Raw genomic sequence first — 12,307 nt, 5'->3', positions numbered from 1 at the left:
AGTTTAGTAAACCAGTGGCCCAGTGTCCTGCCATAGTATTTCTGTCTGGCAGCCCCATGACACTGCAACACGACAGCAGCCGTGTTCCGCCACCCTTCAGGAGGAGCAAAGTGTGAATTTTGTCTGTAAACATAATAACAAGTCCCTAGCAGAAGGACCCGCTAGCCTACATTTGGGGATTGAGGGGTTGGCTTGTAAATGAGGATGGTTCATGGTATGTAGTTCAGCAAGTGCCTCTTCTGTGCGTATGCAGTCCTTGTCCTCTGTACATTTTTCTTCTCTCTACCTATCTGGTTGAGACAGGCCTCCCGGCTCCTCGTATTTTCGTTATGCTGAGTCTTCCATGAAGAACAGCTTTGGCCTCAAGTACCTGCATAAGTTCTTCAACATCCCCTTCCTGCAGCTGCAGGTAAGACAGAGGGTATTTCCCTGATGTGCTGGGTGGGACAGATTTCAGGTTCTCTGTCTCTAAGGTGGGAATTTGGTATTTGGGGTTTCTTTTGTTGATAAAGGATCTTGGGTAGATTTTTGTTTTCATACGAGTTGTTAACAAAATTATGTGAGTACATTGGTGTCTGTGCCTTAAGCGTGTCTCTGCTCGCGAGGGGACTCTTCTCTGCTGGGTTCGCAAATGCTGACCTCAGCAGAAAGACTCCAAGGTGATGAATAACACTGGCGCAAAAATTGCGTTCAGTGGTGTAGTTTCCAAGTCAAAAATGTTACATACGTGCATTTATTAAACTCTGTATGCAAATTCTGTTCAATTAAAACTCAGATGGGAAGAGATTTGGTCACAAACTGCACAGTTCAGGGACAACTGTTTGCTGAAGATAGGGCTAACGGTAACTGCTGGATCCCATGCACATAGATCCAAGTCTCATATTTCCTTCATAATTGAAGTTTCTTGGTTGGACTGAGTGGAAAGGCCAAGGCTGAATGGGCACAGAAGGGTGGAGTTCTCAGCCCTGGTCCTTTAGAAGAGGACCTTTGGGGTGATCATACAGGAGTCCTTTGGGATCAACAGCATACGCTTTTTGGGGGTACATATGATGTTGTATCGTTGCTCTCTTTGGGATGGAAAAACCAGGCAGTTGATCTTGATCATCTTCACCAGTAATTGAAATGTCTGTGTATATTTTTATAGAAATAATCCCCACTGAAATGCTAGGTCAGAAGCAGCTCGGATATATTAGTGGATGTTACCACGTCTTCAGGCTGAGAGCAGGAAGAACCAGCATGAGAAAATTTGAATGTATAAAAGCCCAGTGAAACAAGTTAAACAATAAATTTTTGAGGAGGAAGTTGGAGAAATCTGAGATATAAACCCAACTTGCTGCTCAGAGAAGAATGAAATCTACCAGCATGGTTAAATGGTTCCTTAAATGTTTGCTTTTATAACCTTGGCTCCTATGGTAAAGTGATGTCGTGCGGAAACCATTCAGAATAATTAGTTCCCAGGTTACTTTTGTCAGTTTTGTAGATCTCTCCTTTTTGTCTCGAATAGATGTTGATAAGAGGCGGAGGCATTAGCACAGCCTTCCTGCCAGATCTGTTTCTGAAGGCTGCTCATAATGATACTGTTAATAATGCAATGATTTTCCTAGCCATGGTTCTAAGCGGGAAATACCAAAGCATTTATACCATTGTGTTGGCTTGGAAGCAGCTTTAGCATGGGAGTCTTAGGGAACCTTTAAATGTGCTGTGTGTAAGTAAACATTATCTATTAATTTGAGACTGAAATCAATTAGGACACATAGAGAAGGTAATTGGCCCCAAACCAGAGAACTTCTTGGACAAATCTTGGTCTTCAGGGATATAGGAAAAATAAACCTGTTATAACCTTTAGCTGTTTGGAGAGTCCAGTGTTGGTTGCTTAGGAGGGATGGGGGGGATGGAGTGACCAGCCCACATTTACTGTCCTGTTTAGTGGGCATGGGGTAGCACTGGGGGTAGTCCAAAAGATGCAGGTGCCACATAATTAGACTCCCAAATCCTGTCTTTTTAATATAATTTCATTAAATAATTCAACACTGCAGAAACAAACCTGAAAAGACTTCTCATTACAGTTTAGTTCCCAAAACGTGCAAGGGCAGACTTGGGTGGGCACATGTAAACCATGCCTGTAAATAGGTTTGCTCTGTTCTTTGTACCTCAGCTCAGAAGGTGGCAGTTGGGGAGGTTGTCCCATGCCTGTCGTTCAGACAGACAGTGATCAGGCCACAGATGCCTGGCTTTTCCTTTAAAACAGCAATGCCCAAACTAATTCCTGCAGTTCTGTGCTTACACAGGGATTGCAGACGGGTGCTTTGCAGTGCACTCTGGAAAAAATTCATGGCATAGGATCCAATGTGGCAACGGCTTGTTTCATTTCCCTCTGGTGCGCAGGAGGTCCCTGGCCTTGCCATTCTGTGCCAAGGCAGGCGACACCACAAATTTGGAGGCTTTTGGTTGCTTCCCCGAGGCTTTGGAGCTCGATTTGATATCAGAATTCAGCTGAGATGTGCTGCACTTCGTTTTTCCAGTGCCGCTTGCATTTGTGCCACGGGTTGATTAAAGAGCTTTGTGCTGCTCCATGGAAGCTGCTGCTGGGTGGCTCTAGGCGTTCTGCTGGAGACCTGCTGGGCGTCTTGCCTTTGAGTGCACTGGGAGCCAGGGCCAGCCCCGCTGGGCCTGATTAACAACCAGTGCGGCATGATGCTAAAATTTGTAGGAAAATCACAGCTAGACTTAGTTCCTAAAGGTTCTGCTTATACCTTCAGAGAGACTTGCCAGGAGCAGGCTCCAGAAAGGAGTCATTGCCCTGGTACTTCAGTGTAAAGCAGGGTCAAAGGAGAGGAGTGCTACCAGGTATTAAAGCAGGTATGATTTAATCAGTCTCAGTCGACCTCTGAGGTCTCTCTGTGCTCCTCAGCCTTGCCTTCTGCAGCTCCCAAGGGAAGAGCTGTTCAGCTGTGTGCGAGGGCCCGTGCTGTCCTTTAGCAGAGTTGCTCTTCTGTGCATTGGTTTTTAAATTGCATATTTCTGTGTCCAGCTTACGTTCATGCAGCTTTCATGAAGAAAGCAGTGGCTGAAATTCATACCCCTGGCATCGAGCATGTTCCCTCTAGCAGCCCGGGCACTTCAATTATTTATCAGTTCCTTTCCAGGGGAAGGACGGTCAAACCTGAGAATGCAGTTTAGCTGTAGGCGTTGCTGGTGGCCCACATAACGTGCAAATGTGATCAGGTCAACCAGGCCCTTGGATGCTGCACAGGAAGGAGACAAAATTCTGCAGACAGCGAAATTGCCTTTTCCAGGAAGCACTTGAAAGTGGCATTCAGCCAAAGCATTGGCCTGTAGCACATGATTTATTCCTTTCTTTTGGGTTATTGCTAAAAATAAGCTGTTTCTTTAATATTTTAATACCAGCATGGTAAAATAGACCTTATTTTTTAAGTATTTGGGAGTCCATTATCAGTGGTGAATTTTTACAAAATTAAATGCAACTCTCTTAATTAAATCAAAGTTCTTTAATTTACTGTAATCTGTGAAAATTGAAATAAATACAACCTGGTATATGTCTTACTGCCCAAGTATGAGGAAAGGCAAACCACTTGTTCAGTAAAAGCCATTATCTAAGGTAAGCACTGGAGAGCACTGTCCCTCCTGTCTCTCTTCATTCAGCGACTGCTCAGCATTTGTTTCACTCACCTTAGGAAAATGAGGACAAAGCAGCAGCAGAATTGTTCTTTTTTGTCTCATTTTTGCTTACACTGTATGAATAACATAAAAGGAGGACATTGTTACTTCTAAAATCTTGAATTTCTTGAATCTTGAATTCTAAAATCTAGAATTACTTCTAAAATCACAGTTAGCGCTGCTTGTAGCAGGTTTAAATATGTATAGTATGTTTTGCCGAAACTTCCTTGTCTGTGTACCACAGTAAAGGGGATTCAAGTTAACTAATGACTTCATAATTCTTCTTATACATCTTAAGTATGAATATGATGAATAAAAATTAACTAGTAAAGGAAATACGGATCACTCCTAGCTCTTAACACAATGACAGAGGTAAAAATGAAGACTCCGAATACCTTGGAAGTAGTCAATTAGCTTAAATGGTCATAGAAGCTCTTAAATTTCAAGACTGTATCTTCCAGTAAATTAGCATGTTTAAATGTTGTCAACTCCTGTGAATCACCTGGTCTGATAATACAAAATAAAAATTACTTAAGCTTTGCTTAAAGTCATGGTAGGATTTGCTATAAATCCGCCTGCTCCGTGGAGGACTCAAGCTGTGCCCTGCCTGCTCCCGGGGCAGGGTAACATCGTGTGTTTTATATCAGGAGATGATTACTTGCTCTTCAAATGTGTATGCCTTCTTGATAGCTCCAAAGCTGTTACTTCTGTGGAACTGTGTTGTCAATGGCAAATGCAGGCAGAGACTGAAACGCCATTGCTTTATACAAATGTTTGTCTTCCCACAGGGATTTTATTCTGTTAATTACGGAGTAGATTTCCTTTTGTGCTTTTTACTCTAAGGAGATCCTTCTGCAGTAAGCATCTGTGCTGGCAAATGTGGAATTAAAAATTCACTACCGTTATTGATGCTAAACTGCAAAAATATTTGTCATAGCAGAAAGCTTAAATGTGCGTTGAGGAGAAGGCAGTTACAAAAGCAAAAACCTTTGCAGCTGGGAGGAAAGCTGTGGTTTCTCTTCTGTCTCCTCCTGTCTGGGCAGCAGAGCAGCTTGGCAGCCCATGGCACCGGTGGACTCCTCTTTAACAGGCGCCGTGCCGTGCATCATCGGATGTGGCTCAGCACAAGCTGTCCCTGCTTCCTGTGCCATCTCGTACCTAGGTAGTGGGAGCGGGAGGACGGGTGCTTTCAGGCACTGAACATCGTGACTTTTGACTCCAGAATTCAGCATCTAAACTGACTCATGTGCCCCTTGCTCAGAGCCTTCTCAGGAGGCAAGCAGGGTGCCGGTGGTGGGAGCCTGGCCATGGGTGCTGCCCAGCTGCGTGGCAGCCGGCTTTGTCTGAGCAGAGGGGAAGGGGCTCTGGTGCAGGGATGTGTCCTGTGGAGCGGGGCGGTGGCCACAGACAGCTCAGGTCTCATGTTTCTGCAGAAGCGGGTGCAGTGTTAGCTCTACGGCGGCGGGGCTGTTGCAGAGCTGTGTCTGCTAGGCAGCCGGGTGAGGTGGCCGGTGCCAGATCCACCGTGGGTGAACCTTCGGAGCTGGCCATGCCCTGCAGTCTCAGCATAATGCGTGTGGTTATTGATCTCTTCTTGTTGCCATCCTAGCTATCTGGAGAAGTGTCCCATGACCATTTGCAAGTGATTTTGAGCCTTTTAAGCCAGCACTTCCCTTCAGCTGAGGTTTTTTTCTGGCATTCTGTTGGAAATGTGGAAAGGGAATGAGTGAATTAAGCTACCCTGTGTGACATTAGTGAAGCCAACTCACTTTATTGCATGCTTGAAATGGGCTCAAGTGTCTGTGCCACGTCTGTGGGGCAGCAACTGAAGGCAGAGGGGCAAGCGACTGCTACGATTTCATTTTGTTGACCGGTTGTGCTCACTCACCTACCCTGATAGTAAAAAGAAAATTAATGTGAGGTTTTGCACCCGCTGGGTCCTACTTACAGAGGGACTTCTTCAGTACAGGGAAAACGAAGGTCAGAATGAATGAATTGCACAAGTGTTCTCCGCAGGAGTTGATACAGTTCTCCAAATGCAACTGGTGATGCTGTGCCTGAAAATCCCACTGTATTGATTTATGGCTGAGTATAGCTTGCAGAACAAATTACTTTCTTACACACATACTTTCTGGATTAACGTACTTTTGCTACTGCTTCAGCTTCCCTTTGTGCTTCTGTATTTAAACTGAACACCATGAGAGGGACCAAAGCTCCTGTTTAATTCATTGCTGTGGGTAGAGTGGTGACACGAGATGTTGCTGCACCCTGTGGGCGCAGAGGGATTGGTTGCAATGACCCTTCCTGCTTTCCTTTCTGCAGAGGGAGACGTTGCTACGGCAGCTGGAGACGAATCAGCTGGATATTGATGCAACTTTGGAGGAGCTGTCAGTGCAGCAAGAGACGGAAGATCAAAACTACGAACTGTATGTCATAGAGCCATCCTTTCTAATGGTTTTGTTGCGGTCGAGGTGTCACGTGGATGTTGGGCAGCCCCAGCTATGGCATGTGGCCAGACCGAAGGGTCCAGTGCATGACATTTAGGGTTTCTTTGGATCTTATAAAATGTCACTTTTCAGTGGCATCACCTGAAATAAAGCATGCACTTGGAGATCCCTGTGAAAGGGTCTGGTTCCTACAGGCATGTGATCTGTGGAAGGGCAATGGAGGTGGGGCTGAGCAGCGCTCCTGGAGGCAGCACATGCCGAAGGGATTGTACATAAGTATGTTGCAGCCTTTGATGCTGAAAGGGGATATTTTCCATCCCTACTGCTCAGAACACAAGTTGATTCCTGTCCTTCTGGCCTTTGCATTCCTGTGTGTTGTGTCTTACGGTAGGCAGAAAGTAATAGCTACAACATATTCATCATTTATTCCCTTTGAATAGTTGTAGACTCCTCGGTGCATTTCTGGTTTGAAATAGTGGCAGGTTCCTGCTGCCCTGTGTTTGTTCAGTGCCCTGTTTGTTTGCTTGCTGCTTGAAATGAGCTTTTGCCCGATGTAGCCCTGCAAAGCCAGTACATCTGTAGCACAGTGAACAGGAATCTCTTCAGATTTGTATGTTGTTGACAAATGTGTTCCATGAATTCCCATTGCAAGGTCTTCATTGCAGTAATGTGCAAGCCAGAAAAGTCAACCCCAGGATGAATCGGAAAAAGATTCTTTACAGGCAGCTTTATTTGGAATTTGGAATCGTTGATTATGAAATATTCATGCACAGCCATTTTGACAGGCATTTTTCCGACCAAGTTTCAGGTTCTATAACCTTGGTCATTGTGTTTTCCTTTGAGAGCACTGAAATACCCCATATACACACAAAGCTGTACTGTTCCCACCTCATTTCTTTCCTTAGGGACTGGTTAGCCTCCTTGTGCCTTCAGCAATTCTCTTGATGTCCCTACTCAAAGGACTGGGCTGTGTGGGCTGTGCTGTTGGATCGTTTTCCAGTATTTTTGTTTATACTACATCAGTAATGAGAAGATACTTAAAAGAATCACAAGTTGGCAGAACTGTTCCAAACTCACTCCAGAAGATCTTCCTACGTAGTCACCTCTCACCCTTCCATCAGCTTAGGCATTTGCTGGACCCTCGTGTGTGCCAATTCAGCTCACAAATCCAGCAGAAAACTGTCTTCTGCCTGATCTACTTTTGGGTTAATCTGAGTTGGGCTGGCTTTGAGAAGCATCTGCTTAACACCAGAACATCAAGGAAGCAGCAACAGTGTGGTGCTGGCAGGGGTGGGATGGCGAGACCTCCTAGTTCCAGCAATTAGGCTGGATCATCCCATCCAGCATAACCATACCAATGAATACCTTTTTATAATACTGGTGTGCTTCCACTGCCAGAGACTGCCCTTTCTGGGTATGTGCTCCTGCAGAAATACTGGGATTACTAAAGAGTGGCATTTGCAGTGCGGCAGCATCCAGAGTCCTAGGGCCAGGCTGGTCGCACTGCTCTAGGCCCTGTGCACTATCAAATCAAAGGCGTGTTTCTTGCCTTCTGCAAGCTCAGAGGAGCTTCTGGTGCAGTTGCTAGCGGCTAGCATCACCTCAGTAGAAGCCACTGAGTCATCTGAAGAAACTCCAAAGCCAGGTAAGCATTTCCCCCACGTGTCCATGCGCTGTTGTTTTCCAAACCAGCCCATGAGCGCAGGAGGAGTGGGAGATGGGGTGTGTGCACCTGAAGGTGTCCACTGCCTGGCCGGGCAGAAGAGCTGCCCTGCTGCGCGGCGGCAAAGTCCTGCAGCTCCGCTGCCGGGGAGGGCTTGCACTGCAGGCAGTTAATTTCATTATTAGGCTGCATAATTGGCTTAACATGCCATAAGAAATACCTTGGCCATGGTACCTGACAGAAGACAAGTTGCGAAAATGTGAAAAGCAAGACATTTTCCTAGGGTTCTGGTTTAGCGAATAAACTAACATTTTTACGCAGCTGGGCAGCTTTGGCTTTCACTTCAGCTGCTGCACAGTTATGTCTGCGTACCGAGACCAATGTTCTTTGCTTTCAGAAAATAACACTTCTTTATAGGAAAGTCTTTAAAATATCCCTGGACGCTTCCTGCCTTGAGCCACTGATCTCAAAAGAAAAGCACAGAGCCATGTCACGTCTGAGTCCTTTGATCACACCAACTGAAATAGAGTGCTATTTTAGGATTTTGAGGATTTTTTCTGCACCCCAGATAGAAACAAAGAGCCTGTTTGTTTCTGCAGCACCTCTCTGAAACAGTTGAGCTGCTGAGAGGTTACTTCAGCCCCACAGCTGAAAAGTATACTCTTCCTATGTTCATTTTGTATCCCTGCTGGAGCTCTTCAGGCTCAAGTCCTTTAGCTGAAGTCCCGATTTAAAGAAATAACCACACTCATATGGCAGGGAACTCAGGTCTGGGTAAAGTTCTGATTCTTAGTAAAACACCTTAGGCTGGTGAACAGAGTATCTGGGGACACAGCGACAGTACTGTGTGGGAATTACAGCATGCAGTTGGGAGGCAGGTGTGCAGTGCTTGTTACTGGGGCTTGGGAAGGTCCTTGCAGCCGTGCTTGTCAGGTGCCCATCATTTTGGGATTATTATGTCTAATGGGCTGGTGGATGTCAAAATGAGCACCCGGCACATTGTCCTCCGGCAGTCTCCTTGTTGCATGGAGTGTGCGCATTGGTGCAGTCTGACTCGTTGACCCTCAGCAGATGTGAAGCCCTTGTGTTGGCTGCTTCAGTTTAGACAGTACTTGGAGTTCTGCTTGTCAGTCAGCACAAATCGCAGAGCAAGGGGAGGTGTCCACAGGCACTCAGGGCTGCAGGCCATGGTGTGGCTGCTGCAGCACCTCCTCCGAGGCGATTCCTGCTCTCCTCCCATAAAATCAGGCCATGGAGCAAGGCGAGGTGACAGTGCTAGGACATCTCAGTTATTTCATTCGCTCCCATGCACGTCTAGTAGCTGCTCTGTCACAGTGACCAGTGCTAAATTTGGATCAGAGCACAGAAAGAGAACAAGAAGTCTTCCTCCTGCTGCAGCTGGGTACCCGAGGACAACACGTCATGGCTCCAAAATGTGGATCCTGGAGAAGACACGAGGTGGCACACAACACTGCCTCATCCACCTTATGTAAGCCAGCCCCTGGCAGCCAGGCTGGGCTTTGCTCTGCAGGACACATTTAGACGCTTCCAGCTTTTTCCCCAGGCTTAGCCTCTTCTCTGCCTGCCACACCTCTTGCTCTGATACTTTCCCTGTGCTTTCTCAGATTTTATGTTCTCAACGCTGCTAAAAACACATTTCAGCCCTTTTTGCGTTCCTCAATTCTTATTTAACAAACAGCAATGACTTTTTTTACTCTGTTCTGAATTTGTACTTAATTTGCTCCATTTTTTCATCTTTAATTGTACCCAGCTTATCTTCTGTCAGAAGGAAAACTTTCATCTTCAGCACGCCTGTTCCCTCACTGAATGGTTCAGAAGGAGAAGTAGTTTTGGGGAAATTGTGGAAGCTTTTTCAGGAATAAGCTGCTGGTAGAAACATTTGCAAGAGTTAATAGGAAGCAGATATAGCATATGGTTTTCAGGAGCTTTTATGTTTGCACTGCATTTTTTCTAGTATTACCCTTTCTCTAATATCAAAAGACAAATTTTAATTTCAAGGTGTAAGTAATCAACTCTCTTTGAATTAACTTTTTTCCCCCTAGGGATTGATATAAGTTAGTCAAAAGGAATACTTAAGTTACTCTTTGTGAGATATCCCATCTTCTTTCACACTCAGTTTTAAGAAGCATCAGGAAGTTGTCACCTATAAACCCTGTGGGATTGTTTGATTTGTAAGCACTCGAAGTCCAGCTTCTTCACAGGAATTGTTCATAAGAAATGAGTTTTCAGCTTATTTACTCCTTGTGCTTAAGAGCTCTTACGCAAACTGTTAGTTGGACTTTGTAAAAATACATTCAAAGTGGTTGAATTTCAGTTTATCTGAGGTACTGTATGATCCAAGCTACAGCTTCGGCAACGGCAGGGCCTGTCCCAGATTTGCCAGGTGATGGCAGCTCTTCTGTGTCCTTCCCCAGCAGTCCCGTACAGCTGTCGTCTGCCGTCTCAGGGGACCCCGGGTAGCTGGGTGCTACTGTCCCAGCAGGGAAGGCAATGGCCCTGTGACTGCAGAAGAGTATTTGCGCTCTCCTGGTGAGGACTCCAGTTTTGGGAGACACGCTCCCTGCATTAGACAGCTTTATTCACTACAAAGTCATTGATTGGGTTTGAGGGTTTTATTTGCTTGTTTGTTTTTTCCACATTGAGCACTGCTCGTAATTTGGTGAAGGTAGTGGTGCTGAGTAACGCCAGAGCTGTCTGGCTGGAGGACCTGCTGCTCCAGCTGCTCCCCCCTATCTCTAGCTATATGGAAGTACAGGTCCGGAATCACACCAGCTAAAGGCTGAATTACCAGTGAGGAAAGTAAAACCACTTTTGCTTCCTCTTCCCCTTGCCCCACCTTTATCCTTCCTGCTTGCTGTGAATCACTGTTGCCATCAGACAGATCAGGAGCCAGCATCTGCTGGATGGGACTTTAGGTCATGGTTTTTGTGGGAGGCTGCATTAAGAATTGCAGCTAACCCTGTTGCCATCGATCATGCTAGAGAAGTGGAGAACGTGGAGCATGTCCCATATGTTGTGGAGGGGGGGTTATCCTGCTGCATCCATTTTGTGTTAAGTGGAAAACCTGAGAAGCTCCTGAGGAAGGGGCTGTGCTCACCCAGGCCTAGGCAGCAGGATTCAGCCCTGCTGGGCAACTGATTCCATGCTCAGGGACCTGGGCTTAGGAGGGAATCGGGTTCAGTACCTTTAATGAGCCCAAAACAAACGTGGAAATCTAAGCCTTGATAACCCCAGTTAAATTAATGTCACATGGCCTATTAATCTTAGTTTTCACAATTAATAAAATAACCAAAAACATTTCTTGCCACATGAAATACATTTGACAAATTGATCACAGCATGTTAGAACCAGGAGCCAAAAAGGTTCAGGCTGCTCCCGTCTCCAATAGTAAATGAACGTGAGCACTGACAGTTTTAGAAACTGTGAGGCTAACAAGTCCTTTTGTGCTTTTATTTGTTTGCTCTGGGAGCAGAGCAACAGTAACCTCAGGCCCTGATGAATTTTTGTTCCTGCAGAGCATGTTTATCTTTTACACAGTTTTTAAGTCTCCCCTTGCGAGCAGGTCTGACTGACAGTGAATTATTCAGGGGCATTGAGGATGTGAATTTGTTACTTGGTCTGAAATGGAAGGATTGAAAGGCAAATGAGGAGCCCATGTGGGTGAGGACAGGTAACCTGTCCGGCTCGCCTGGCACATTGGCTGTCTCTGCAGTCCAGCTGAACGAGCATACCCAGGTCACAGCGTTGAGTTCATCTTCTGCTTTAATGGGACCTGGTCTGCTACACCCAGCTTGGACACGGAGCTGCTTGTAACACAGTAAGATTTTGAGTGAGTCCTTTTGCAAAGGACTGACAGAAAGGATAGAATAAGGAATGTGGTGGCCAGATTGTGGACAATATGAGATGCTGGGTCCCAAAACCAGCCACACTTGTGCTTCTGAAGAGTGTGTGTAAAGCCAGAGAAAGCATTCATGCATTATGTAGTATTTTCGAAGTGTGGAGGATGCTTAAGACACCTCCACCCTGGAAATTACTGAGAAGTTGCTGGCAGCATTTTCATGTGCGCTGTTTTTTCCACCCACCTCTTTCACGGAAGAAGATATGAATATGAAAGCTCAGCAGAGCTGGTTTATGCAGCCCGTGTAAAACTGGTATCAGACCGTCCTTATTTCCCCGGTGTCATGGCACGCAGCACAAAGCTTGGCCCGTGTGTCTTGCTGGAGGTGAGGAAGGTGATGTGAAGCACGCATGTGACAGCTCTTGGTGCTGTGCTGGAGTACGAGCCTGTGCCGTGCTGTCCCCAAATAACCATTGTATACTGAAAATAACTCGCTGTCTCCTGTTCTTATGCCCTTCACAATGTAGGTGAGCAAAGCACAGGCGCAGAAGCAGCCTGCACGTGTTACTCTCCAGACTAACCAAGCTGGAGGGAAGGATACTTTATACTTCAGTTATGTAGCAGTTTTTTCCTCCAGCTCTAAAATTCATGTGTTTCAGC

At 45.9% G+C, this 12,307-nt stretch overlaps 1 protein-coding gene across 1 annotated transcript in view; it reads left to right on the top strand.

The window, feature by feature from the left end:
* The window catches only part of RABL6 (RAB, member RAS oncogene family like 6), a 58,197-nt gene that overhangs the window by 23,322 nt on the left and 22,568 nt on the right, over nt 1-12,307 (top strand). Inside the window, exons 7-8 of the mRNA XM_035891902.1 lie at nt 304-409; nt 6,001-6,104. Coding sequence (XP_035747795.1) covers nt 304-409; nt 6,001-6,104 — 210 coding nt within the window. The remainder of the gene's footprint in view (nt 1-303; nt 410-6,000; nt 6,105-12,307) is intronic.

The sequence above is a fragment of the Egretta garzetta genome, unplaced genomic scaffold (genome assembly GCF_000687185.1).
Source record: "Egretta garzetta isolate BGI_Z169 unplaced genomic scaffold, ASM68718v1 scaffold143, whole genome shotgun sequence".
Classification (NCBI taxonomy): domain Eukaryota; kingdom Metazoa; phylum Chordata; class Aves; order Pelecaniformes; family Ardeidae; genus Egretta; species Egretta garzetta.
The sequence above is the reverse complement of the archived record's forward strand: the minus strand, read 5'-3'. Positions and strand labels throughout refer to the sequence as shown.